The sequence below is a fragment of the Hemiscyllium ocellatum genome, chromosome 36, assembly GCF_020745735.1.
Source record: "Hemiscyllium ocellatum isolate sHemOce1 chromosome 36, sHemOce1.pat.X.cur, whole genome shotgun sequence".
In the NCBI taxonomy this organism is placed as follows: domain Eukaryota; kingdom Metazoa; phylum Chordata; class Chondrichthyes; order Orectolobiformes; family Hemiscylliidae; genus Hemiscyllium; species Hemiscyllium ocellatum.
Window position 1 is genome coordinate 35822175 of NC_083436.1, and position 26747 is coordinate 35848921.

At 43.4% G+C, this 26747-nt stretch overlaps 1 protein-coding gene across 3 annotated transcripts in view; it reads left to right on the plus strand.

Moving 5' to 3' along the window:
* Positions 1-26747, plus strand: part of tbck (TBC1 domain containing kinase) — a 201835-nt gene that overhangs the window by 31997 nt on the left and 143091 nt on the right. For all 3 annotated transcript variants that reach the window (XM_060851292.1, XM_060851294.1, XM_060851293.1), the window contains 8 exons: positions 7057-7171; positions 10926-10999; positions 16226-16367; positions 21114-21174; positions 21252-21313; positions 22367-22428; positions 23224-23372; positions 25176-25308. In XM_060851292.1, coding sequence (XP_060707275.1) covers positions 7057-7171; positions 10926-10999; positions 16226-16367; positions 21114-21174; positions 21252-21313; positions 22367-22428; positions 23224-23372; positions 25176-25308 — 798 coding nt within the window. The remainder of the gene's footprint in view (positions 1-7056; positions 7172-10925; positions 11000-16225; positions 16368-21113; positions 21175-21251; positions 21314-22366; positions 22429-23223; positions 23373-25175; positions 25309-26747) is intronic.

Here is a 26747-nt window from a genome sequence, read left to right on the forward strand (position 1 = left end):
CTATTGGGTGGCAATGCACAGGTCCGGGCCGGTACAGTGTTCCCACCCAATCCTAGTGCACTTCCTCACATACAGGAACAAGCAAAGAAGCTTCTGGATTACTGGGGAAATATCCATAGGCACTGCTGCACAAGGGGTCAAAAATCAGGTGTTTCCAGGATTTCTCAGCAGGTGTAATTCAAAAGAGGATTCCTTGGATGAAGTTAAAAAGAGGCTGAGGAACCTGGGCATCCAGTGCTCCGTGAGATACCCCGCAGTGCTTCGTATCTGCCACAAGGATTCAGCTTATATGTTTGACTCAGCGGGTAAAGCCAAGAACTTTGTATACACTTCAAAATAGACCATTTGGTCTGAAGAATATGGTTAATGATCCTCCTCTTTTCCTTTTTTCCCTGAGTTTTCCCTTTCCCCTTTATTTTCTCTTTCCCTAATAATTAAAAAAAATCTTAGAACATGTTGTTCCTATTCTATTTTTATAACTGGATTTTATCATGGGAAATTTTGTGGGTGCCTGTTGTTTTCCCTTTTTTAGTTCTTTTTCTCTTTTAGTTTTAGGTAGGGGTGACATGGAGCTGGGAGTGGGTGGAGTGCTTATCCTGACTTTGTCTTCTTTTGTTGACTTAAAGATCATCTCCTTGTTTATTTACTTTTTTTAACCTAAGTCTGGGCCTGAAGGCGTTATGCAAGAGGGGATGTGTAGGGTGAGTGCCCCTATGGGCAGAGGGGAGAGTCTCCTGTTCAAGATTTTATAGTTGGTCTTTGTAGTTTTTTGGTAGCAATAGTTGTTTGTAGTTATGATAGTAGTTTTTGTATACACAATTCTGCAATTCTTGAGTCTTCATTTACTTATGCTCGACACATTGTAAGCAGGGTTCTCCCTCCCGGGGGTTCAAGGGTGTCTGAAAAGGGATATGGCTAAATATCTTGTTAAATGGTGCACCTGGGACATCAAGGAGGTCATTTGTCTATCCTTTGTGTGAGATTGGGTAGGTAATGATCCAGGCTTAATATGGCTGGATGTCAAGGCCCCTCTGGGAAAAGTGTCCTCGTATTAACGTGTCGTTCATGGATAAGATGAGGACAGTTATGAACCACTACCGGAACCTGATGGTTATTAGTACGGTCAAGGCAGGGAGGGCAATGTGTCAGAGTGAGGGTCGCTTATCCACTCACCACTCGACACTCACTCCCATAGTTGGTATGCCAGGGTTCCAACCAAGGATGATGAACTCGTGGACAGCGGGGGGAGTTGTCAGTTTGGGAGACTTCTCTAAGGGAGAGAGTATGACGTCTTTCAAGCAACTGAGCCGCAAATACGGGCTGCCCAGCAGAGATCTTTTCCGTTAGTTCCCTCTATCGCCTGCTGGGTGTCAGGGCCTGGCAGGATATTAACTGGTAATATGAGGTCTGGGAGCAAGAGCTGGGAGTGGAGATCTCTTCTGAAACATGGGAGGACACATGGGAGAATGTGCGAAAGATCTCAGTCTGTAATAGGACATGCACCATGCAGGTAAAAGTTCTGCACAGTGTTCATTCGGCACCAGACCGTCTGGTAAAATTTAAAAAGGGAGCATCTCCAATGTGCCCCAAATGTAAAGTAAGTGTAGGTACTCTTACCCATTGCTTCTGGACATGCCACAGGCTCCGTGTTTATTGGAGCGCTGTGGCAGGAGAGATAGGGAGGGTATTGAGGACTGAAGTCAAAGTAGACCCAATGTGTCTCCTGTAGATGAAGACACGCGGCGAGATATTGAACAATTCTTCCGCCGCCTTCGCCTCCGTGCCTACTTTCACAACCAAGACTCCCACCCACCCTCTGACGACCCCTTCTCCCGCCTCCAACGCACCCCATCCACCTGGACACCCCGTGCTGGCCTCTTACCCGCCCTCGATCTATTTATAGCCAACTGCCGCCGCGACATTAACCAACTCAACCTGTCCACCCCTCTTACCCACTCCAACCTCTCACCCTCAGAACGTGCAGCCCTCCACTCCCTCCGCTCCAATCCCAACCTCACCATCAAACCCGCAGACAAGGGAGGCGCGGTGGTAGTTTGGCGCACCGACCTTTATACCGCTGAGGCCAAACGCCAGCTCGCGGACGCCTCCTCTTATCGCCCCCTCGACCACGACCCCACCTCCCACCACCAAACCATCATCTCACAGACCATCCATAACCTCATCACCTCAGGGGATCTCCCATCCACCGCCTCCAACCTCATAGTCCCACAACCCCGCACCGCCCGTTTCTACCTCCTGCCCAAAATCCACAAACCTGAATGCCCCGGCCGACCCATTGTCTCAGCCTGCTCCTGCCCCACCGAACTCATCTCCCAATACCTTGACACGGTTCTGTCCCCTTTAGTCCAAGAACTCCCCACCTACGTTCGGGACACCACCCACGCCCTCCACATCCTCCAGGATTTTCGCTTCCCCGGTCCCCAACGCCTTATTTTCACTATGGACATCCAGTCCCTGTACACCTCCATCCCCCATCACGAAGGACTCAAAGCCCTCCGCTTCTTCCTTTCCCACCGCACCAACCAGTACCCTTCCACTGACACCCTCCTTCGACTGACTGAGCTGGTCCTCACCCTGAATAACTTCTCTTTTCAATCCTCCCACTTCCTCCAAACTAAAGGAGTTGCCATGGGCACCCGCATGGGCCCCAGCTATGCCTGTCTCTTCGTAGGATATGTGGAACAGTCCATCTTCCGCAACTACACTGGCACCACCACCCACCTTTTCCTCCGCTACATCGATGACTGTATCGGCGCTGCCTCGTGCTCCCACGAGGAGGTTGAACAGTTCATCAACTTTGCTAACACCTTCCATCCCGACCTCAAATTCACCTGGACTGTCTCAGACTCCTCCCTCCCCTTCCTAGACCTTTCCATTTCTATCTCGGGCGACCGACTCAACACAGACATCTACTATTAACCGACTGACTCCCACAGCTATCTGGACTACACCTCCTCCCACCCTGCCCCCTGTAAAAACTCCATCCCATATTCCCAATTCCTTCGTCTCCGCCACATCTGCTCCCAGGAGGACCAGTTCCAACACCGCACAGCCCAGATGGCCTCCTTCTTCAAGGACCGCAGATTCCCCCCAAACGTGATCGATGATGCCCTCCACTGCATCTCCTCCACTTCCCGCTCCTCCGCCCTTGAGCCCCGCTCCTCCAACCGCCACCAAGACAGAACCCCACTGGTTCTCACCTACCACCCCACCAACCTCCGTATACAGCGTATCATCCGCCGTCATTTCCGCCACCTCCAAACGGACCCCACCACCAGGGATATATTTTCCTCCCCTCCCCTATCAGCGTTCCGCAAAGACCACTCCCTTCGTGACTCCCTCGTCAGGTCCACACCCCCCACCAACCCAACCTCCACTCCTGGCACCTTCCCCTGCAACCGCAGGAAATGTAAAACTTGCGCCCACACCTCCTCCCTCACTTCCCTCCAAGGCCCCAAGGGATCCTTCCATATCCACCACAAGTTCACCTGTACCTCCACACACATCATCTATTGCATCCGCTGCACCCGATGTGGCCTCCTCTACATTGGGGAGACGGGCCGCTTACTTGTGGAACGCTTCAGAGAACACCTCTGGGCCGCCCGGACCAACCAACCCAACCACCCCGTGGCTCAACTTTAACTCTCCCTCTCACTCCACCGAGGACATGCAGGTCCTTGGACTCCTCCACCGGCAAAACATAACAACACGACGGTTGGAGGAAGAACGCCTCATCTTCCGCCTGGGAACCCTCCAACCACAAGGGATGAACTCAGATTTCTCCAGTTTCCTCATTTCCCCTCCCCCACCTTGCCTCGGTCGGTTCCCTCAACTCAGCACCGCCCTCCTAACCTGCGATCTTCTTCCTAACCTCTCCGCCCCCACCCCACTCTGGCCTGTCACCCTCACCTTGACCTCCTTCCACCTATCACATCTCCATCGCCCCTCCCCCAAGTCCCTCCTCCCTACCTTTTATCTTAGCCTGCCTGGCACCCTCTCCTCATTCCTGATGAAGGGCTTATGCCCGAAACGTCGAATTTCCTATTCCTTGGATGCTGCCTGACCTGCTGTGCTTTAACCAGCAACACATTTTCACCAATGTCTCTCCTCTCAGGTCTACTGAATTTACCATCTTTAGACGGGCATGGGGAGAAACTATTTAATATTCTTGCATACTGTGCATGGAAGAATACTCTGATGAATTGGGTACCTGAGAACCCGCCAAGTTTGTTGGGATGGTGGGAATTAATTATGGAGCACATTCCCTTGGATTTTTTCACAAACATGGTGCACCAACAGCAGACCTTTTTTATAAGACATGGAAGGCCTTTTTGAGTTATTTGGTCACAGTTCTGTCTGTTATCTTAACTAGGGCGTGCGTTTAACCAGGATGGTTAGGTTTGCTGAGCCCTGGGCCCTGGAGGGAGTTAATACAGGTGTGTTTGTGTGTCTATAATATATACACACACATATATATATACACACAACGCTCCTGTTTTTTTCGTTTGGGAGCTTTGTAAAGCATTGTTTTTTTTGTGTTCTTGTGTGCTCTTTTGTTTTTTATTAGTCATTTATTTATTGGTGTTGTTTTGCACAGTTTTTGGGTTTGTTTTGTATTATAGGGTAGGCTAATAGTTAGTAGACAGTAGTTGTATTGTAATTTGCGCTTTTTATATTATACTGGTATTTGTTAAACTTTCAATAACTTTATATTTTTGGAAAGTTAAAAACATTTTTCTTTACTAATAAATATGTTTATTAAAAAGAAGACTGGAAAAGCAAGGTCATTTTTTAATTGAAGCATAGGATGTTGAGGGGTGACCTTCCTGAATTTTATAAAATCGTGAAAGGCTTAGATAAGGTGACGACTAACAAGGGTCTTTTCTCTAGGATGGGAGAGTTCAAAGGTAGGGGGAGTATTTTTCAGGAGAGAGGAGAATGATTTAAAAACGATACAAGGGGCAACCTTTTTACACACCGAGAGGTTCATGTGTGGAATGAGCTGCCGGAGGAGGTGCGGGATGCCAGTGCAGTTACAATGTTTAAAATACATTTGGACAAGTTCATGAAGAGGGAAGGCCTGGGGGGATATGGGCCAGGAGCAGGCAGGTGGGACTGGTTTAATTTGGGAACACGGTTGGCATGGGCTGGTTGGACCAAAAGGTCTGTTTCCATGCTGTATAACTCTACAACAGGTTTTATAATGTGGCTTGTAATTTCTCAGTGTCAAAGTGGGGTGGTTGAGTGCTTGACACTCTGTATGAGAAACAGGACTGATCCTTATCCTGACTTTAAGTTTTATATGCAGTGAGGTTTTTTTTTCCTGATGTCATGGCTGGTATATTATTACATCTAGAACCAAAGGATTGGATTGGGGAAATCTGCTTTGTATTTTCCCCAATCATGTAATGTTTCCTGAGGCAAATAGTTTTGTGTTGGGGATATGTGTCTTTTTTCCATGGTGCTCAAGAATTTGAGAAATATTCCAGCTTGGGCAATGGTCAAGCGTTAATACCTCCTACACCAGTGTCAGATTGAGGACCCTGAACCATGTTAGCGCTCCCTATACAGGCTTCATAGCTCAAGCAAACCCTTGTATCAGTGTGACATTAACATTTAGTTCATCACTCCGATCTGTGGTCACTTTGGAACACTCTAACACTCACACTTTCTCAAATTTTAGGAAGCTTTATGTGGTTGGTCACACCAGAAATGGAACTGAGATTAACAAGGAAGGCATGCAGAACCAGATAGGGGGCAAAGCTTTACTCTGTCATGTCTGGAATCAAATCAAAAGTAAAAAGAAAATCCTGCTCCAATCCACTGCATTGACCTAGCCACACAAACAAAAACATGTCGACAGTATACAATTCCTGTGTGTGGAAATACAGAGGGCGTGCACGTTACATATAATATCATTTACCAGGCTGGCGTGCAAAGCTTTCACCATTTTTTGGTTAGTTTAGCAATTTCTGTAGAGCCAATAGTGCAGAAACAGACCACTCGGCCCAAGATCTTGGTGTTTAGTGTTCATACCCAAACAAGGGAAAGTAAGGACTGCAGATGCTGGAGATCAGAGTCAAAGAGTGTGGTGCTGGAAAAGCGCAGTCGGTCAGGCAGTATCCGAGGACCAAGAGAATCGATGTTTCGGGCATAAGCCCTTCATCAGGTGCTTTTCCAGCACCACATTCTTTGACTTTATTCCCTAACAGTCCTCCATTCATCAGTTCTGAACAAGGGTCACTGGACCCAAAATATTAACTCAGTGTTTTTTCTCCGCAGATGCGGCCAGACCTGCTGAGTTTTTCCAGCAATTTCTGTTTTTGCCTCTATCCATTAATATTGTCTGTTCCCATCCTGACCATCCCTCTCTTTGTTCACTTCATTGCCATGGGTGTATCAGTATCCACTATGGGATAAACTCTCTCAACTCTCGGAGTAAATAAATTGACCTTAAACTGTTGGTGACAACTTTATATTTATGCCCCATTGTTCTAGATGTATCCATAAGTAGACACAGTTTAGTTCATTCCACCCATTAAACATAACGGCCTATCATTGCCAGTAACTTCTAATGTAACATTGTAGTTGAAGTAGCTGACAGAAAGATAATTACATCATCTTAAAGTAATTTAAGAGACAATGGGAAGTGAGAGAGACTTCAAATTAATTATCTTGATAAATGATAAATTCAGCATCCGTGGTAAAGCAATCTAAATACTTGTCCTGTTATATTGCAGAACCTTAAGTGTTCCTCCCTTGCAGACTCTGGAATAAAGCATCATCTCTGCTATAGTCCTGCTGGCAGAGATAGTTGCCACTCCTCCATTTGTTTTTAATTCACTCATGAGACGTCGGTATCACTGACTATGCCAGCACTTACTGCCCATTCTCATTGCCCTTGAGAAGGGGTAGTGAGCTACAATTAGGGGTGGGCATTATCCAATGGTAAATTTATAAATTTAACTTAAACTGGGGAACTAATATATTTCTGAAAACTACTTTTAACTTTTTTTTTCCCTAAATATCTTTCAGTCCTGGAAGGGTGCTCCAAATTGCGTTTGAGGTGTTAGAAGGGCTGGAATACATGAACAAACACAGCATGGTTCATCAAGCACTGGCACCACACAATATTCTTCTGAATTGTGAGGTAAGGGAATTTACTTTTCTCACTTAATATAAAATGTATGAATTCGAAATTTGTCACATATTCAACATCAGCCGTTCATTTAAAGAAAATATTTTAAATGCTTAGTAATAGTGACAAGCCACGTTTATGGATGTATGTTTGGGGAGGAAATGGCCTTGTGGAATTATTGATGCACTGTTAATCCAGAGACCCAGATAATATTCGAATGTGGAATTATTGATGCACTGTTAATCCAGAGACCCGGATAACATTCGAATGTGGAATTATTGATGCACTGTTAATCCAGAGACCCAGATAATATTCGAATGTGGAATTATTGATGCACTGTTAATCCAGAGACCCAGATAATATTCGAATGTGGAATTATTGATGCACTGTTAATCCAGAGACCCAGATAATATTCGAATGTGGAATTATTGATGCACTGTTAATCCAGAGACCCAGACAATATTCGAATGTGGAATTATTGATGCACTGTTAATCCAGAGACCCAGATAATATTCGAATGTGGAATTATTGATGCACTGTTAATCCAGAGACCCAGACAATATTCGAATGTGGAATTATTGATGCACTGTTAATCCAGAGACCCAGATAATATTCGAATGTGGAATTATTGATGCACTGTTAATCCAGAGACACAGATAATATTCGAATGTGGAATTATTGATGCACTGTTAATCCAGAGACCCGGATAATATTCGAATGTGGAATTATTGATGCACTGTTAATCCAGAGACCCGGATAATATTCGAATGTGGAATTATTGATGCACTGTTAATCCAGAGACACAGATAATATTCGAATGTGGAATTATTGATGCACTGTTAATCCAGAGACACAGATAACATTCGAATGTGGAATTATTGATGCACTGTTAATCCAGAGACCCGGATAACATTCGAATGTGGAATTATTGATGCACTGTTAATCCAGAGACCCGGATAATATTCGAATGTGGAATTATTGATGCACTGTTAATCCAGAGACCCAGATAATATTCGAATGTGGAATTATTGATGCACTGTTAATCCAGAGACCCAGATAATATTCGAATGTGGAATTATTGATGCACTGTTAATCCAGAGACCCAGACAATATTCGAATGTGGAATTATTGATGCACTGTTAATCCAGAGACCCAGATAATATTCGAATGTGGAATTATTGATGCACTGTTAATCCAGAGACCCAGATAATATTCGAATGTGGAATTATTGATGCACTGTTAATCCAGAGACACAGATAATATTCGAATGTGGAATTATTGATGCACTGTTAATCCAGAGACCCAGATAATATTCGAATGTGGAATTATTGATGCACTGTTAATCCAGAGACACAGATAACATTCGAATGTGGAATTATTGATGCACTGTTAATCCAGAGACCCAGATAATATTCGAATGTGGAATTATTGATGCACTGTTAATCCAGAGACACAGATAATATTCGAATGTGGAATTATTGATGCACTGTTAATCCAGAGACCCGGATAATATTCGAATGTGAAATTATTGATGCACTGTTAATCCAGAGACACAGATAACATTCGAATGTGGAATTATTGATGCACTGTTAATCCAGAGACCCAGATAATATTCGAATGTGGAATTATTGATGCACTGTTAATCCAGAGACACAGATAATATTCGAATGTGGAATTATTGATGCACTGTTAATCCAGAGACCCGGATAATATTCGAATGTGAAATTATTGATGCACTGTTAATCCAGAGACACAGATAATATTCGAATGTGGAATTATTGATGCACTGTTAATCCAGAGACACAGATAATATTCGAATGTGGAATTATTGATGCACTGTTAATCCAGAGACCCGGATAATATTCGAATGTGGAATTATTAATGCACTGTTAATCCAGAGACACAGATAATATTCGAATGTGGAATTATTGATGCACTGTTAATCCAGAGACCCGGATAATATTCGAATGCCATCATGGCAGATGGTGGATTGTGAATTCGATTTTTAAAAAATCCCTGGAATATTGATGACCATGACTCCATTGTTGATTGTCAGAAAAACCGATGTGGTTCACTAATGCCTGTTGAGGAAGGAAACTGGCATCTGTACCTGGTCTCGCCTACACCCGACTCCAGACCCACAGCAATGTGGTTGACCCTTAACTGCCCTCTGGGCAATTAGAGATGGATAATAAATGCTGACCCAGCCAGCGATACCCTCATCCTGTAAATGAGTAAAAAATAATATATACCTGACGCAATACTGTAATGAAAATAACATTGCACAATTGTCTATGTCTCAAGGCTGGACTGCAGGTTCTGGTGGATCATAGACTAAGGATTGGCTTCCAGGACTGCCCAAAGGTTTGTCATAGCCCCAGGCTAATAAGCAAGATCCTGGGACTATCTGTAACTGCTCAGCTGATCTTGGAGTAGCCTAAACTCGAGTAGTTTCTGGAACTATGCACGGCTGGATAACAGGTCCTACAGTACCCTGACAGTTGGTAGTAGGTTCTTAGTTGCTGGGGAGCCACAGATCAGGGCCCAGAATGGTGTGAGACTGAACGATGAGATGTGAAGCAGCCAATGATGGTTATGGAGGTCGGTATGCAAGGTTTGGATGAGTAGCTACTCCGTTCCACATTTTAAAGATAATGGTGTTCTTCAGTTGGATTGTAGCAAATGATGCACACTGTGCCATTGACTGGCATCTTCATTTGATGGCGTTCATTTGTTTTTGTGTGAATCTTACTCCTGGTGTTCCTGGCAGATTCTGTACTGAGCCCAGTGAAGGTCCATGACAATACTGAGGCTTAAAGAGGTGTGTTTTGCCCTGGTTTATTTTAGAGAGAGATCTGGGGACAGGTATCAAGCATTTTATGAGAAGATAAGCAACTTGAGAGGCCTTGGAGTGTCTTTAAAAGGTTGGAACAATAGAAGCAGCCTGAGTGGGTGTGGTCAAGGATTTTAGTTAACTTTCAGCCATTGTTGCTGGGGTCTCAACAGGGTTTGAACGCAGTGAATCTCTCCCAGCTGTTCCATACTCTGTCTCTGACATTTGTCTCAGAATTGTCTTTTGGTGTTCTCTACTCCTGGATTGGAGAACTGTATGTGAGACTTTGTTTTCTGAATTGGCCTTTTTGTCACAGGTGTGTATATGCAATGTTACTATATTGGAACAGTTACTGTTTAATAGTAAAATAATCTAATTATTCTGTTAAATTTTCCAATAGAGTTAAGTTATTTCCCAAGTTCCTCTTTCTTTTGTTGTATTTTAACTATAATATTTGAATAAATTATGTTTTGCTTAAAGTCGAGTAGGTTGACCAATCGAATTGCATCTGGAACACAGCACCTCGCGTTTACTTAAGAAAAAGTTAGAGTCTAGGCTACCTTCTTGCTATATTTTGAGGGGCTGTGGTCTGGTCCATAACAGGTTGAAAGACTGAATAAGCAGCTTTGATTCCCTATGAGAGTGAAAGACAGACTTAGAGGTGTGTTTCTCTGCTGTTCTACACTGCACGGGATAAACATTAGTGTATGATATAATGCAGAAAGCAATGTCAGTCAATAGTGTTGAATAATTCCATGTCATAAATAGGATGACCTGATTGATCCTGAGTCATATCCAACAATAGGCAGCTTATAAGACAAGTGGGAAGAGTGAGTGCTTTGGTTTCTTCTGAATTCAGAGATGCTCTGACTTATATTCCTGGCAAAGCCACTTCATTTTAACATATTTGTCCTTTTTTTTAAATGATAACAGGGTCACGTTAAGTTGGCGAAGTTTGGACTGTATCACATGACTGGTCACAATGCTGATGTTGACTTCCCTATTGGGTAAGAATCCAACTAGAGATCAGAAGGATTTGAACGTGACTGCTGTTATGAGTTTGTGGGGCAGTTGGTATGAATTTTTATTTCTTTGCTTTTTGAAAATGGGAAGAATTAAGGCACTTCGATTCTAGAGGTTGTGGAGTCAAGAATCCCTTTGCTGAATTGAACCCAGGCTGACGATCCAGTGCAATACTCAGGGTGGGCTGCAATGTCCAAGACGTCTAACCACGACTCCACCTCCCTTCTCCCATAGAAGGAAAAGATCTCAGAATGCTATTTCAAGGAAGTGCAAGTGAATTCTCCCCAGCATCATGACCAATAGAGATCCCTGTCGAAACATGTGCTGCTGGAAAAGCACAGCCAGTCAGGCAGCATCCGAGGAGCAGGAGAGTCAATGTTTTGAGCATGAGCTCTTCATCAGGAAACAGGGACAGCCTAAGGGGGCTGAGATATAAATAGGGGGGTAGGGGGAGCTGGAGCTGGGAATGCGATAGGTAGATGAAGATTGGGGGGTGATGGTGATAGGTTGGAATGGATAGATGGGAAGGAAGATAAACAGATAGGACTGTTTAAGAGTGCGGTGCCAAGTTGGAAGGTCGGATCTGGGATTAGGTGGGGGGAGGGGAAATGAGGAAACTGATGAAATTGACCCCCATTGATCCTGTATGGTTGAAGGGTCCCAAGGCAGAAGATGAGATGTTCTTCCTTCAGGCATTGGGTGGCTAGAGGTCCAGGACACAATAGATGACATGTGTGGAAGTACAGGTCTGTCAGACGTGGATCTCCACAAATGTCATCTACTGTGTCCATTGCCCTTGATGTGTTCTCCTCTACGTTGGGGAGACATGATGCCAAATTGTGGGATGTTTCAGAATACATCTCTAGGACACACACACTGAACAACTCCAACGGCCTGTGGTCAACACTTTAACTCCACGTCCCACTCCACCAACGACATGCAAGTACTGGGCCTTCTCCACCACTAAACTCTAGCCACCCAACACCTCATTTCTCCTTTCCCCACTTTATCCCAGATCCAACCTTCCAACTTGGCCCCGCCCTCTTGAACTGTCCCACTTGTCCATTCCCACCTATCTGCTCCACCCTCCACTCCGACCTATCACTATCACTCCTCACCTTCATCGACCTATTGCATTCCCAACTACCTACCCACCAGCATCCATCCCTCTCACACCCATTTATCTCTCAGTCCCCTTGGGCCACCCCCTCATTCCTGATTAAGAACTTATGTTTAAACATCATCTCTCCTGCTCCTCAATGCTGCTTGACCGGCTTTTCCAGCACCATACTTTTTGACTCTGATCTCCAGCATCTGCAATCCTCACTTTCTCCCAACAGAGATCCTTCTAAACTGGCCTGTCCACTCCCCACCTCTTCCTCCGCTACATTGATGACTGCATTGGTGCAACCTCGTGCTCCTGCGAGGAGGTTGAGCAATTCATCAACTTTACCAACACATTCCACCCTGACCTTAAATTTACCTGGACCATCTCTGACACCTCTCTCCCCTTCCTGGACCTCTCCATCTCCAATAATGATGACCGACTTGACACTGACATTTTTTTACAAACCCACCGACTCCCACAGCTACCTGGATTACACCTCTTCCCACCCTACCTCTTGCAAAAATGCCATCCCATATTCCCAATTCCTCCACCTCCGCCATATCTGCTCCCAGGAGGACCAGTTCCACTACAGAACACACCAGATGGCCTCCTTCTTTAGAGACCACAATTTCCCTTCCCACGTGGTTAAAGATGCCCTCCAGCGCAACTCGTCTGCATCCCGCACTTCCACCCTCAGACCCCACCCCTCCAACCGTAGCAAGGACAGAACGCCCCTGGTGCTCACCTTCAACCCTACCAACCTTCGCATAAACCAAATCATCCACCGACACTTCCGCCACCTCCAAAAAGACCCCACCACCAGGGATATATTTCCCTCCCCAACCCTTTCCGCCTTCCACAAAGACCGTTTCCCTCCCTGACTACCTGGTTAGGTCCACCCCCCCCCCCCCCCCCCCCCCCCCCCCCCACCCTCCCATCCTGGCACTTTCCCCTGCCACCGCAGGAACTGTAAAACCTGCGCCCACACCTCCTCCCTCACCTCCATCCAAGGCCCTAAAGGAGCCTTCCACATCCTTCAAAGTTTGACCTGCACATCCACTAATATCATTTGTTGTATCCGTTGCTCCCGATGCAGTCTCCTCTACATTGGGGAGCGTGGACGCCTCCTAGCAGAGCGCTTTAGGGAACATTTCCAGGACACCCGCACCAATCAAACACACCGCCCTGTGGCCCAGCATTTCAACTCCCCCTCCCACTCTGCCGAGCACATGGAGGTCCTGGGCCTCCTTCACCGCCGCTCCCTCACCACCAGACGCCTGGAGGAAGAACGCCTCATCTTCTGCCTCGTCACACTTCAACTCCAGGGCATCAATGTGGACTTCAACAGTTTCCTCATTTTCCCTTCCCCCACCTCACCCTAGTTCCAAACTTCCAGCTCATGACTTGTCCTACCTGCCTATCTCCTTTTCCACCTATCCACTCCACCCTCTCCTCCCCCACTCACCCATTGTACTCTATGCTACTTTCTCCCCATCCCCACCCTCCTCTAGCTTATCTCTCCACACTTCAGGCTCACTGCCTTTATTCCTGATGAAGGCCTTTTGCCCGAAATGTCGATTTCGCTGCACCTCGGATGCTACCTGAACTGCTGTGCTCTTCCAGCACCACTAATCCAGAATCCTTCTAAACTGGTCAGACCAAATCTTCCAGTGGCGACTTGGCAAATGCCCATATGCTTGGTAACTACCGAGAAAGTTTGAACCCAGTGAGCCAAGATATACTGGCTCAACTCCTCCAAGGATGAGTCCAACAGTGACCTGAGCATCAGGGAACCTGCTGAGGATATCTGCTGTTGGATTCTCCAGTTGTTAATCATGGAACCAGTACCTTCATTGAAAATGATGAACAACAGGAACTGTACTGAACAGGAAATGTCTTTTCCAAATGTAAACTTGAGAATAGAACACCTATTTCTCTTCCCACTCCCACCACCAACCCTGACATTGCTCATACTGTGTTACTGGCCTGATACTGCTAACCTCTGCCCTGACAGTGCACCCTATATCTGGCAGGACCCATTCTCCTTCATCCCATCCTCACCCCACACTGACCACAAACTTAACAACAATTCAAATCCTTTTCAACGTTCAAGACGTCTGTAAATATTGTTGAAAAGAAAACTCACCATAACACAGCCAGCATGTTCCACTTCAGGGGAGTGACCCCAGCTGGTGATTTCATTGCTCCCTCTCCTCACCTGTGTTTGGATCTCTGCTCTGATCATCTGCTCTGAGAGTCCCAACAGCAGCAGCAAGCAAACATAAAGGCGCACTTTTACTCGCGCTTTTGCCAGTCTGGGCTCTCATCTGATTTGTGGGAGCTTACAGTGTACAAATTTGCTGCCTATATTATGACAATGACTGCGCTATGAGGAACCTTTACTAGAACTTAACTGGGAAAAGTGCACGTATAATCATGTCTCATTGTTCCCCAAGCCGTCACCAAATATACAAGTTCCAAATAAATCACCAATTTGCCTGACTGTTTATCACCACTCAAATAAATTGCACCAGGTTTCTTCATTAATAGAAAATAACTATATTTATTGTAACAATTTAACTTTAACACATGGCAGAGTAAAAAAAGGCTTCATAATCTACCACTATGTGACTGTAACTTTATCCCTTCAAAACACCCAAATATACACACGCACACGCACGCGTAAAATCTCAAAATAAAACAGATGGTTTGACGCAATGTTAGCATGGAAAAAAATGTAGACAGGGCATAGAGTTCTGGACATCAAAAATCAACATCTCAGTGGTGGGCTAAATTACCTCTCTCAATTCCTTTTGATTTCACAGTATAAAACACTATTGTCTATATAACCATGATGGTTGTTCGCATTGATACTTGATCAGGTAGATGTAGGTTGTTTCCTTTTAGAACGATTTACTTTTAACTTGCCTGGTTTCTCTGTTTATCACTCAAGCTGGGATGGAGAGGGAGAGACAGAGTCAGACAGCACAGAAACAGGCTCTTCAGCCCAACATGTCCATGCCGACCAGGGTTTCTCAACTGAACTAATCCCATTTTCCTGCTTTTGGCCTATATCCCTCTAAACCTTTGCTATCCATGTACTTGCCCAAATGTCTTTTAAATGTTATAATTGTATTCACCTCCTCCACTTCCCCTGACAGCTCATTCCATATGCACAACACCTTCTGTGAAACAGTTACTCTTCAGGTTCCTTTTAAATCTCTCCCCCCTCACTTTAAACCTAAGCCTCTAGTTTTGGACTCCTGAATGCTGGGGAAAAGACCTGGATTATTCACCCTATCTATGCCCCTCATGATTTCATAAACCCCCATAAGGTCACCCTCAGCCTCCTAAGTATTGACACTACTGGTCGTGGTGGTGTCTGGCTGCCCAGCAATGAACTGCACTGTAACAAACGGTAGCTCACCCAGTTGGAGGGCTGTTGTCAGGCAGTTTTACTTCAGATCAAAGACTCTGTCTCAAAGCAACATTGCCTTGCACGGCAAGTTGCAAAACTTTTCTGATGTTTCAGCAACATTACAGAGCAACCAGCATTTCAGTTTACAATATAAAACAGAAAGATATGTGGTCCTTTACAACCTAACTACCTGTGAACTGCTTTGTGATGTCTTGAGGCTGTGAAAAGTGCTGAATGAAGGCATACCTCATTTTAAATACAATGAGAAAAGCTTCGAAGAATATGTTAGCAGCAGCTGGTGGGCCAAGGCAGGCAACTAGTATATATCCACAAGCAAACTGTTGTAAAACTTGATTGCACCTGTCTGCAGAGCCTAAATGAGTGCCTGAATCTGTGCCAGCTCCTCTGTGTTTTTATCACTGCAGAATATATGGTTTAAGGCTATCATTGAACATCTGGTCAAGGCAGACTAAAGGAAAGCCGATCTACTTAGAAATGATTACCTCAGAGTAAGTATCTGTATTAAAGATGCAGAGAAATTGGATAGCTTGTAGATCATTAGAAATAACTTAATGAGCCGCTAAACTTTAAAAAAAAAGCAGCTGTTTGAATCTACTCAAAAGAAACCCTTTTAATGCCTTCAGACTTGCTGTTGGTTAATGTGTATTTATGGGTTGTGTTTAGGTACCCTTCATATTTGGCACCTGAGGTCATTGCTCAGGGCCTGGTCAAGTCCACTGATCACAATCAGAACGACAGGTCATCACCTTCGGGTCCTAAGGTCGACGTGTGGTCTCTCGGTGTCATACTCTTGGAACTTTGTGTGGTATGTTGCAGAATCAGCTCCTTTATTTTTGCTTGAACTAACAGCAGGCTGTGATGGAAAGAGCATTGATGATGTGGATTGTTTTTTCCTTAAATAGAAACATTTTAGATCTAATTGGTCCTTCAGTCCGACAAAGGCATAAAATTACATGCACTATCCTGGTGCTTATTCTGGAAGGGAGTTTGTACAAATTTTTTCCTTACTAATTTTTTTTTATGAAAGAAAAGGAGAAATGTACTCAAAGTATCCATTGTCCCTCTAACCATCATAAAATAGACATGGAAGCTCTCCTTCAACCTCAAAGTTTGTGAGAAGATTTGTAGCTCGGGTGCTCGTTGTTGTGGTTCTGTTCGCCGAGCTGGGAGTTTTTGTTGCAAACGTTTCATCCCCTTTCTAGGTGACATCCTCAGTGCTTGGGAGCCTCCTGTGAAGTGCTTCTGTCGTGTTTCCTTCGGCATTTATAGTGGCTTGTCTCTGCCGCTTCCGGTTGTCAGTTGCTGTCCGCTGCAGTGGCCGGTATATTAGGTCCAGGCCTCCTTCAACCAATGAGCACCTCAGCCCTCAGTAGATCCAGTACTCTGTATTAGCAGGAAGGGATAATCACTAACTGGAATCACTAATTTGAAAAAAAAACAACAAATGCTGAAAAGAGTCTGAATGTCAAGTAGCGGCAATGGAGAGAAACCAACCGATTGTTTCAGGTCAGCGATGACCTGTCAGCAGAACGAAGAAAGGATAGCAAATACAAATGGATTTGAGAGAGTGAAAGTGAAGGGAAGAGTGGGAACAGCAAAAGAATAGCATAATGATTGGAGAGATGTCAGCCAGATGGATTGCATAGAATATGAGTTCGCTGATTGGGGTTGTTAATCTGGTTCAATCAGGGAGCCCTGGCTGACAGATATAAAGAGGCATGTCAGGGGTTCTGCTCACTCTCGGAGCCAGCTCTGAGCTAGCTGGGTCAGTGTCATGTACTAAGCATCTGTAAGTAAAGAGTGATTTGGTGGATGGGATGCCAGTCTTCATGGACTTATTTCAGATATGTCTGTGAAAGATTGAAAGGCATGAGAAATTAAGTAACAAAATATATTATAGGCAATGGGTAATTAGCCATAGTCCACAAAGAACCACAGGCACTTCTGTCTCCATGAGAGAGATATAGTTAGTTAGTTAATTAGTTAGTTGTACATCGAAGGGGAGGGGGAGAAGGGTGAGCACCATTCTGCGAGTACAGAACAAGAAAAGAAGCTGGTACAGGGACTGAGCCCACTCCATTTAGTATCTTGCAATGTAGCCATTGAATTAACAGACCTTCCACATAATAATGGATAAAGGTATCCAGATCAGATAGGAATAACTGCATATAAGAGGAATGAATTAATAAAGAATTGAGGCATAGTGATGTCAAATTGTTGAACTCAGTATTGAATTCATAATACTGATTCAAAAGATGAGGTAGAATTTATCAAGCTTGCATTGAATTTTACTGGAACATTGCACCAGGCTGTGGACAGAGAGTTCAGAGTGGAAGCGACTTGGAGCAAGAGAAAGCTCACTGTTATGCTCATGGACTGAACAGAGGTATTCCTCAAGATAGTCACACACTCTCTGCTTTTGGTCTTTGGTGATCTGCAATGATCTAGCCAGGCTATGTGCCAGGGTGCTACTGAGTTAAATGGGAATACCATCCTTTGCTTCCCAGATGTTGACACTAATGCACAAATACAGGGAAAGAAGGAATGGAGGATTGGGGAGGAGGGTGATGTGGAGGCAGTTGGCATTTTGAATGAGAGATGACACTGTAGAGGGACTTTCTGTCAGAACCCTTTCCAGGTGTACGGTAATAGGTCAATAGTCTCCACATTGAGGCTTCCTTCTGATTTTTGGAGTTGGTTCGCTCTACTTCACCAACATCCTCAATATGGAGGCATTGATTATCAGCTTCATCCCCATGCCTGACACACACCTTCCATATCGAGCTCTCTACTTCAAGCCTCCTTATAGCTCACAGTTACCAGGAGGGCATAGGAATTGCAGTATCCTTGGGGATCTCTAACCCAAGACCCTCCAAAGGTGGAGAACAACCATCTGTGAAGGTGCTGACCATATTGAGAGTCTCCCACTAGCCAAGCGGAGCCCAAGCAGAAACATCACACTGAGCATACAAATATCTGAGCATTCCCCAGCAGCCAATGCAGCAAGTACCACCTGCCCCCCTTCTGACAGTGTTTGGAATAATTTGAGCGTCGGACTGTTTAATCGCCAAGGGACCCACACCACCAGTTCTGCCTCAGAGGAAGAGATTCCTTGCTAGCTTTTTGTGTTTCACTCTTAGACCTGGTTTAATGTCAGGCCGTGTAAGCATCAACACCATCTGTGCCAAGTAGCTCTTCCCATGTACAAATTTTATATTCCTGAGTAACACCAATAAACCAATTGGTCATTTACCTCATTACTCTTTAGGAAACTTGGTAGTGCACTGATTAGCAGCTACACAATGATGGTAACTGAACTCTTCAAAAGTAACTCATTGGCTTTGGGGCACACTGAAGATGTGCTTTTAAGACTGATCTTTTCAAGGCAAAGATAGATTTTGGAACAGTAAAGGAATTAAGGGTTATGGTGAGCAGGCAGGTCAGTGGAGGTGAGTGCACAATAAGATCAGCTATGAGCTTATTGAATGGCAGAGCAGGCTTGAGCAGCCAGATGGCCTACTCCTGCTCCTAGTTCTTAAGTTCTTATGTGAAAAGAGTTGTATAAATACACATCATTCCTTTCTTGATCAGGAGTATGACCTAACCTCTGATTCTACTTGAAAATTAAGAAATGTAATTAGTTTGGCCAATGCAGTTTGTAACTTATCTCAAGTTGTCACTTATCTCAAGAGGGTTGGAATATAAAAGCACCGTTGTGCTACTGAGACTTTATAAAGCTCTGGTTAGGCCCCATTTGGAGTACTGTGTCCAGTTTTGGTCCCCACACCTCAGGAAGGACATACTGGCACTGGAACTGCCCAGCGGAGATTCACACAGATGATCCCTGGAATGGTAGGTCTAACATACGAGGAACGGCTGAGGATCCTGGGATTGTATTCATTGGAGTTTAGAAGATTAAGGGGAGACTTAATAGAGACGTACAAGATAATACATGGCTTGGAAAGGGTGGACGCTAGGAAATTTTTCCGTTAGGCGAGGAGACTAGGAACCGTGGACACAGCCTTAAAATTAGAGGGGGTCAATTCAGAACAGAAATGCAGAGACATTTCTTCAGCCAGAGAGTGGTGGGCCTGTGGAATTCATTGCCGCAGAGTGCAGTGGAGGCCGGGATGCTAAATGTCTTCAAGACAGAGATTGATAGATTCTTGATGTCTCGAGGAATTAAGGGCTACGGGGAGAATGCGGGTAAGTGGAGTTGAAATGCCCATCAGCCATGATTGAATGGCGGAGTGGACTCGATGCGCCGAATGGCCTTACTTCCACTCCTATGTCTTATGGTAACTTTTATCAAGGGAGCAAAGAGAATGCATTTTTTTTAATGTGGCACTTGATACATTTGAAAAAAGTGTTATTTTCCATGTGTTGGATGTTAATCTCTCAGCTCGAGGTATAGGAATCGTCCCCGGTATCCAGTGGTCCAGTTGTGAAATAGAAGTCTACATCTTTAATTCCTAAAAAATGTGGCTGTTCTTGTGACCATCTTCCTTGCCTTGTTAACTTCGGTTCATTGACCCATTGTGTATTGATGGCAACAGACTTGACTGAATGGATGTCGATGATAGAAAAGGGAACCAAACAAATGTCATCTTGCGGTCAGAAACTGTATTGACATAAAACAGAGATGATTACTCTGTCAAAAAAAAATAGCTGAGCATGTGGTAAAGATTATAGAAAATTAGTGATGGGAACACTCATGACGACGTGGTGGGTACATTCTAACCACATGTGGTATACCAGCCAAAGACAGTTGCGCCTGAGGTTTGTCAATGCATTAATCACTGTCTCTCTCTTGTTTCTAAGCTTTGTTTCTTCACCACTTACCCATGTCAAGGCTTTTTTCTTTCTGCATTGCCACCCTAGATTTACACTGGCCCTCGAGTCTTAAAAAGAGGATGTACGTACTTTTCCAAATGCAGCTTTCACTAGTTGCTCTCTCACCTGTGCGATAAGAACAATGGTAGTGTAGCAAGTAACAGTGAGGATCGAGGTGTGAGTTCTATATCGATACGTTATGCATCCTATCTTCATTTTTATCATTAATCGCAAAACTCCTCTACACTAAAAGTCATTTTTGTAAACTTGTAAATTATTCCTGGCCCTGTGGAGAAGCTACGGGATGGTCCAGTTGCAGTTATGACCTTAACAAGCTGCATTTTCCATAATAATTGAAAATGTTCACTCCAAGTGTGTACAAGCATTAGTTTATGTAATATTACTTCCATTTCTTTGCATTAAGTTGGATGTGCCACTTACTGGCTATCCAATTAAGGATATTAGCGTCTATCAAAGACCTCTGCATTTTTCCCTGGCAACTTGCTTTCTTGTGCCAGTGAAATCAAACCATATGTGGTGAAACACGAGCAATACATGAAAGCAAGCATGCCAGGACTTTCAAGTTAGACAAAACAAAACTATTCATTCAACCTCTTTTTCTTTCCAGATGTATTGCATGTAACAAATCAATTATAACTATGATATAAGACCACATTTATGAAAAAAAAATCTGACTACGCATATTTATTTTGTGCAGGGTCACAAACTGCTCCAGAATGTGGATATTTCTGAACGGCTAAAATTTATCCTAAATCTCGGTAAGACTGTTTTCATCACAGTGTGTGTCAATGATTTAGTTTCTCCATCTTGTACTGATTCCAGGTTTGTTTTGCAGGTTGTGTGGATGATATCTTGACTGTGATATCAGAAGAGCATGGCTGCTTGGAGATGACCATGGTTTGCTTTACTGACATTGAATTTTGTAATGATTCTAATTGTCATTCACTACACTGTACAGTGTGATAAAGTGATGGAAAGACCGGATATCATCGTGCAACATTGCTGTTTTTTCTCTCCTCTCGGATTCTTCAGGGATTTGAGGGTTACAAAGAGCTGAAAGAGGAGTTGAGGCCTAGAGTAGTTGAGCAAAATCTTTTATTATGGCTTGAGGGTCCAAACGGACTATGTCTGCTCCTATTATTCATTTTATATTCTCTCCCCGCTCCTTGCTGCCATTATGCCACTTCTGAATATTGCCCTGATGATTATTATTCTCCATTCTTCCCCCCCCCCCCCCCCACTCTTCCATACACATCTATAGAATATCCCAACTACTCACCACCTCCTTAACTTCATGATCTTCTACCATTGTTCCAGGTATGAATACCACTTGAATAAGGTCTCAGCTCTTTCTATAGCTCTTTTTTTAATGATTCTACGAGTAAAAATCCCATGTATGTTAGATACTCCCAACATTCTAGAGATTCAGGTTGACTCATGAGAATAATTGAAATTTACTGAAGGGTAGCAATTTACGTACTGAAGGATTGGAGATGTAGGCATGAGCATACAGCTGATACCCAGTTTAGAACATCAGACTGTTAGATATTGGAGCAGAAGTGGTCCATTCAGGCCACCAAATCTACCCCACTGTTCAGTGAGATCATGGCTAATCTAATAACCCTCAACTCCACTTTCCTGCCTTTTCCCATAATCCGTGATTCCCTTGCAGATTAAATACTGATTACTGATTAGGAACTCATTGTTATACCCCAGGGTCATTGCATTGTAGCAGCACATATCAAACTGTAAGGCAACCTTACTCATGGGACTGACCAACATCTCTACCTATACTCAAGGAATTTTGAAGATAGACCTGAAATTTTCAGTGGTAGCGATAGCAGATCTAAATATATGAAACAAAGAGTATTTGTTTAGTTCCAAATGTGAAGTTGATTTGCCCTCTGCACGCTTGTCGATAAATATAAATGCTGTTTCATCTTCTCAAAGGACTTACCCAAAGATGTTCAAACACTGTTGAAAAAATGCCTGACCTTTCACCCATCCAAACGGTGAGTGATTCCACAACTTCAAAGCAAATTTCAAATGCCAAATCTAAATGAATTCTCTCGAAGATAAAATAAAACCAGTCTGATATTTCTACTATACTAGCCTCATTTGTTGTGAGCTTGTACACTTGTGCAGTCCAATGTTTTTATCAAGGTGGGTGACTTGTTTATCGGGAATGTGGGCATTTTCCCACTTTGGATATCCAGCATCCCAAGTCGGAGAAGTTAGTTGCAGTATAAAATTCCCTGAACTCTACCCGATGATGTGCCTTTCCTGTAGTCATAGACAAGAGTTGTCTTATTGCAGGAGACGTCTTCGATCCCTTGCTAGCAAGACTGGAAATTAGGAACAATCTTACTCTGGAACATTCCAGTGCAAAGCTAATTTGAAAGTATCCAACCTTTGTAAAATGGTTTCTTATAGTATTAACTAATTTGAGTATCAATTAAATTGCAAATCACCCTTCCCTCTCAACATTTTACAGTATCTCTAAGCAGCCAAATGTGGAGCCTGGAGTAACGACGACTTCAGATTTTGTTCTCCTTTGGTGGGGTTGTGGACACTGGGGAAACAAGTCTCCTGCCTTCACTTGGCAGTTCTCTGGCATGGTGAACTGTGTCAAGAGGGATTCCAGTCATTGAATCCATATACTCTTATGAAGTGGCAGCAACCCAAGTTCTTTTTTAAAGTTTATCTGTTGCATGACTTATTGTATCGCTTCTCTGGAATGTCTGTCTACAATAACAAATTTGTTCCTGTTGCATGTCAATGTGTTTTGGGATCTGTTTGTCTATTAGGCCAACTCCAGCTGAACTGCTACAAGACAGTGTATTCGCTGAAGTTTCTGCATTGTACAAGCCGTACCGCAAACCTGATGGTCTCTTTACATCCTCTCTGCGTTGTGCTGATTTAATCATTCCTGAGGACCTGGGCACATTCTACAAAGGTATTTGGGAGATTTATTCCAAAGTTCTGTGTTGGCCATATTGTACAAATGTGTATTGAGATGCAGATAATGGCTGTATTTCATCTGGGCTGCTTATTAGAAACATGTGAAAGAAATATAGAAGTTTTATACAGGGTAGCGCAGCACTAACTATGATGTCAGTGCAGTAACTCTGAGGTTTATGAAGCGATGCTTTCTGTTGAAGGAAACCTTTTGAGCTTTTTCTGAGTAATTGCTCCACATTTTGAGGTGCACGTTATGTCGGTTTAGTTTTCCTGACACAAGTACTGTTAAGTTGAATCCCTGGTGATGCTGATCCAGTTGCCTGACGGAGCATTGAAATCTGAGCATGTTTTCATTGTTTTGTGGGAATTGGGCTAGAGCAACACAGAGACTATCACCTGATTATGCTAGTTTGCACATCGAAGTACAATACAGAATGCAATGGAGACTATTTCATTCTGCACTCAAAATGTTGGTAATAACAGGGCTGATGTTTCATCAGCATATTTATGTTTGGACTAAGTTTTCTGGTCACGCTTAAAACTTTAAGGTAGATGTGATGTGATTCTCAAACCAAACTGTCGAGCATTTGTAACTGAGGAGAATATTAAGTCCTAAATGCCAAAAAATGCTCAAATCTAATAAAGATGGGTAATGATTAAGGAGATGAAGTGTTGAGGGTGGGTATTTATTTCAAACATCTACCCTATTTTAATATCCACATAATAGAATTGTCTCCTTGCATACTTCAGTTTTGTGTCAGTACAGAGACAATTTGAAATAAAACCAGAAAATGCTGGGAATGTTTAGCAGGTCTGCAGTATCAATGGCGTGGGAGATAAGGTTAATGATTTTTGGTCTCAGCGCTTTGTCACCAGTACTGGGGTAAAAGGAAGTACCTAATACAAACTGGAGTCACAGAGGTTAATCCTCAGCACTGTTTTAAGTTGTAATGAATGAATGGATAAGCCGGCTGATCCAAGCTATCTGATCAAATTCAAGATGGAAAGCAATGAATAATGTTGGTTATAGAATCAGCTTAGGAGAAGGTCAGTTCAGCTCATTGTAATCCATGTCATTAAACTCCCCTGATCTTTCCTCATAACTTTTTCAAATGTTTCCTTTTAATATACTATTCAATTCCCATTTGGGCGTTACAGTTAAGATTAGACTTAGTGTGGAAACAGGCCCTTCGGCCCAACAAGTCCACACCGACCCGCCGAAGCGCAACCCACCCATACCCCTACATTTACCCCTTACCCAACACTACGGGCAATTTAGCATGGCCAATTCACCTGACCCACACATCTTTGGACTGTGGGAGGAAACCGGAGCACCCGGAGGAAACCCACACAGACACGGGGAGAACGTGCAAACTCCACACAGTCTGTTGCCTGAGTCGGGAATTGAACCCGGGTCTACAGGCGCTGTGAGGCAGCAGTGCTAACCACTGTGCCACCGTGCCGCCCATAAAAATCTGCTTCCACCACACTTTCTCACAAAGCATTCCAAAATCATCGTAACTGATGAAAAAAGGAAATACAGACTTAATTTGAGCACCACGTTCTTGTAATTTCATCCTTTTGACCTATGTACAGAGTCAGGATCAACTCTTGATATTGTGAAAACCTTTATAGCTGTTTCTGTAGACTGTTGATATCTTCTGTCATTGGCAAGTTTGAGCATATGGTAAGTGTGCATGGTAGCTCTATAGGAAATGAAGCCATCAAATTGATTAGATATTTAGTACCCAGATTTCCCAAAGGTGCAGTGTAACCAAGACATTTTTTTTCCACGCAGATGAAGATTATCTTTCAGAAAGATGTATTGATGAAGTCTATTATCTGTGGTGTTTAGCTGGAGGGGACTTGGAGAAGGAACTTACAATCAAAGGAATCATTCGCTCCAAACCTCCAATTTGTACATTGTCAAAGTAAGTCAAAAACCCCTTCCAAACTTCTAAGACCCAGTTACATTATGTTTGTCTGCTTAGCACTCTTTTTATACTGATATAAAACAAAGAAAGTCTGAAATAAATAAAAACAGAAACTGCTGGAGAAACTTGATAGCATCTGTGGGGAGAGAGAGAGGGGGATAAAAAGTAAAGTGGACAGAGTAGATGAGCTCTGGGCTCCTGGGCTGAGGAGCCCGCATGTTGATCTGCTACTCTGCTGCTATCTTGGAAGGACACTAGATTGAGTGAAGTGCAGGGAAATCGCTGCTTCACCTGGATCTGGGGCCTTGGATAGTGAGGAGGGAGGAGGTAAACAGTAAAGGCTGTGTATACTGTCTCAGAAAGTGATCTGATGGTTGCTGGTGAGGTTAATCATTTGACCAGCATGATTATGTCAAAAAGATATTTTGTTTCCTTCCATTCTTGAGTTAGAATTGTTGCTATAAAACACTAATGTTCTTTCCTAGTATACCTCTGAGGTTTGAAATTCTGAAAATCAAAGTGTATTTGCGAAGACTTATGACACTCAGCTAACTTGTGGATGTAGTTCAGTACATCGAAATTTATTGTTTGTTAAAAACCTTCCTTTTAATTATTTTAGTTATTCCTATGTCCACATTTATAATGGCAACAACACATGCAAAACTATTATGCTGTGGGTGCACTGTTCTAACAACAGAGGAATTCTTGCATTACCACTGGCAATAGCATATAATGACAATGTATCATACTTATCAAGGCAGTTTCCATTGTAAATTTCGTGATGAGAGTGTAGAATTTAATATTGCAGCACGTGACTTCAAAGCATTGATTTGTCAGTCGTTGGTACTCTACTCTGCTTCATTGTTTATATGTTATAAATTCCCAGACCCATCTTTGGTCAGGGTAGACCAAAGAGTCTAGTGCTTTATCAACCATTCTTTAGTTGAAACTTCACAGGGCCAAATTATGAATGAAAAATGAAAATAAATCTATTATGCCTAAGTTTCTATTGTGTTATTGAATGAAATGTCAGAGGACCAATCTGTTAGACAAAGAATACATGACAAGTGAGTAAGTAACAAGCAGGTCTGATCCTATTGTCTTCTGTCTGTAGCCACTTAGATTTATAGTGGTTGCGAGTATTTTAAAATCAACCAATAAATATTGCCAACTTGAATTGTTTTTGGACTGACCTGTGAAATTAAACAAACTGCTAAAGTTCCAAACTGCTAGAAATCTGCAATGAAAACTGAGTGCTGGAAATACTCAGCAAGTCTGGTCACAGCTGTGAAGAGAGATACAAAGTGAATGTTTAAGACTGATGTTCTTTCATGTTCTGAAACTTCAACTGTTTATGTCTTCAGAGATGGAAAGCATTTCTATCATGTTCTGTTTTAACACCTGCTTCTGGAATAAAGGTTTTGAATTTCAATCTG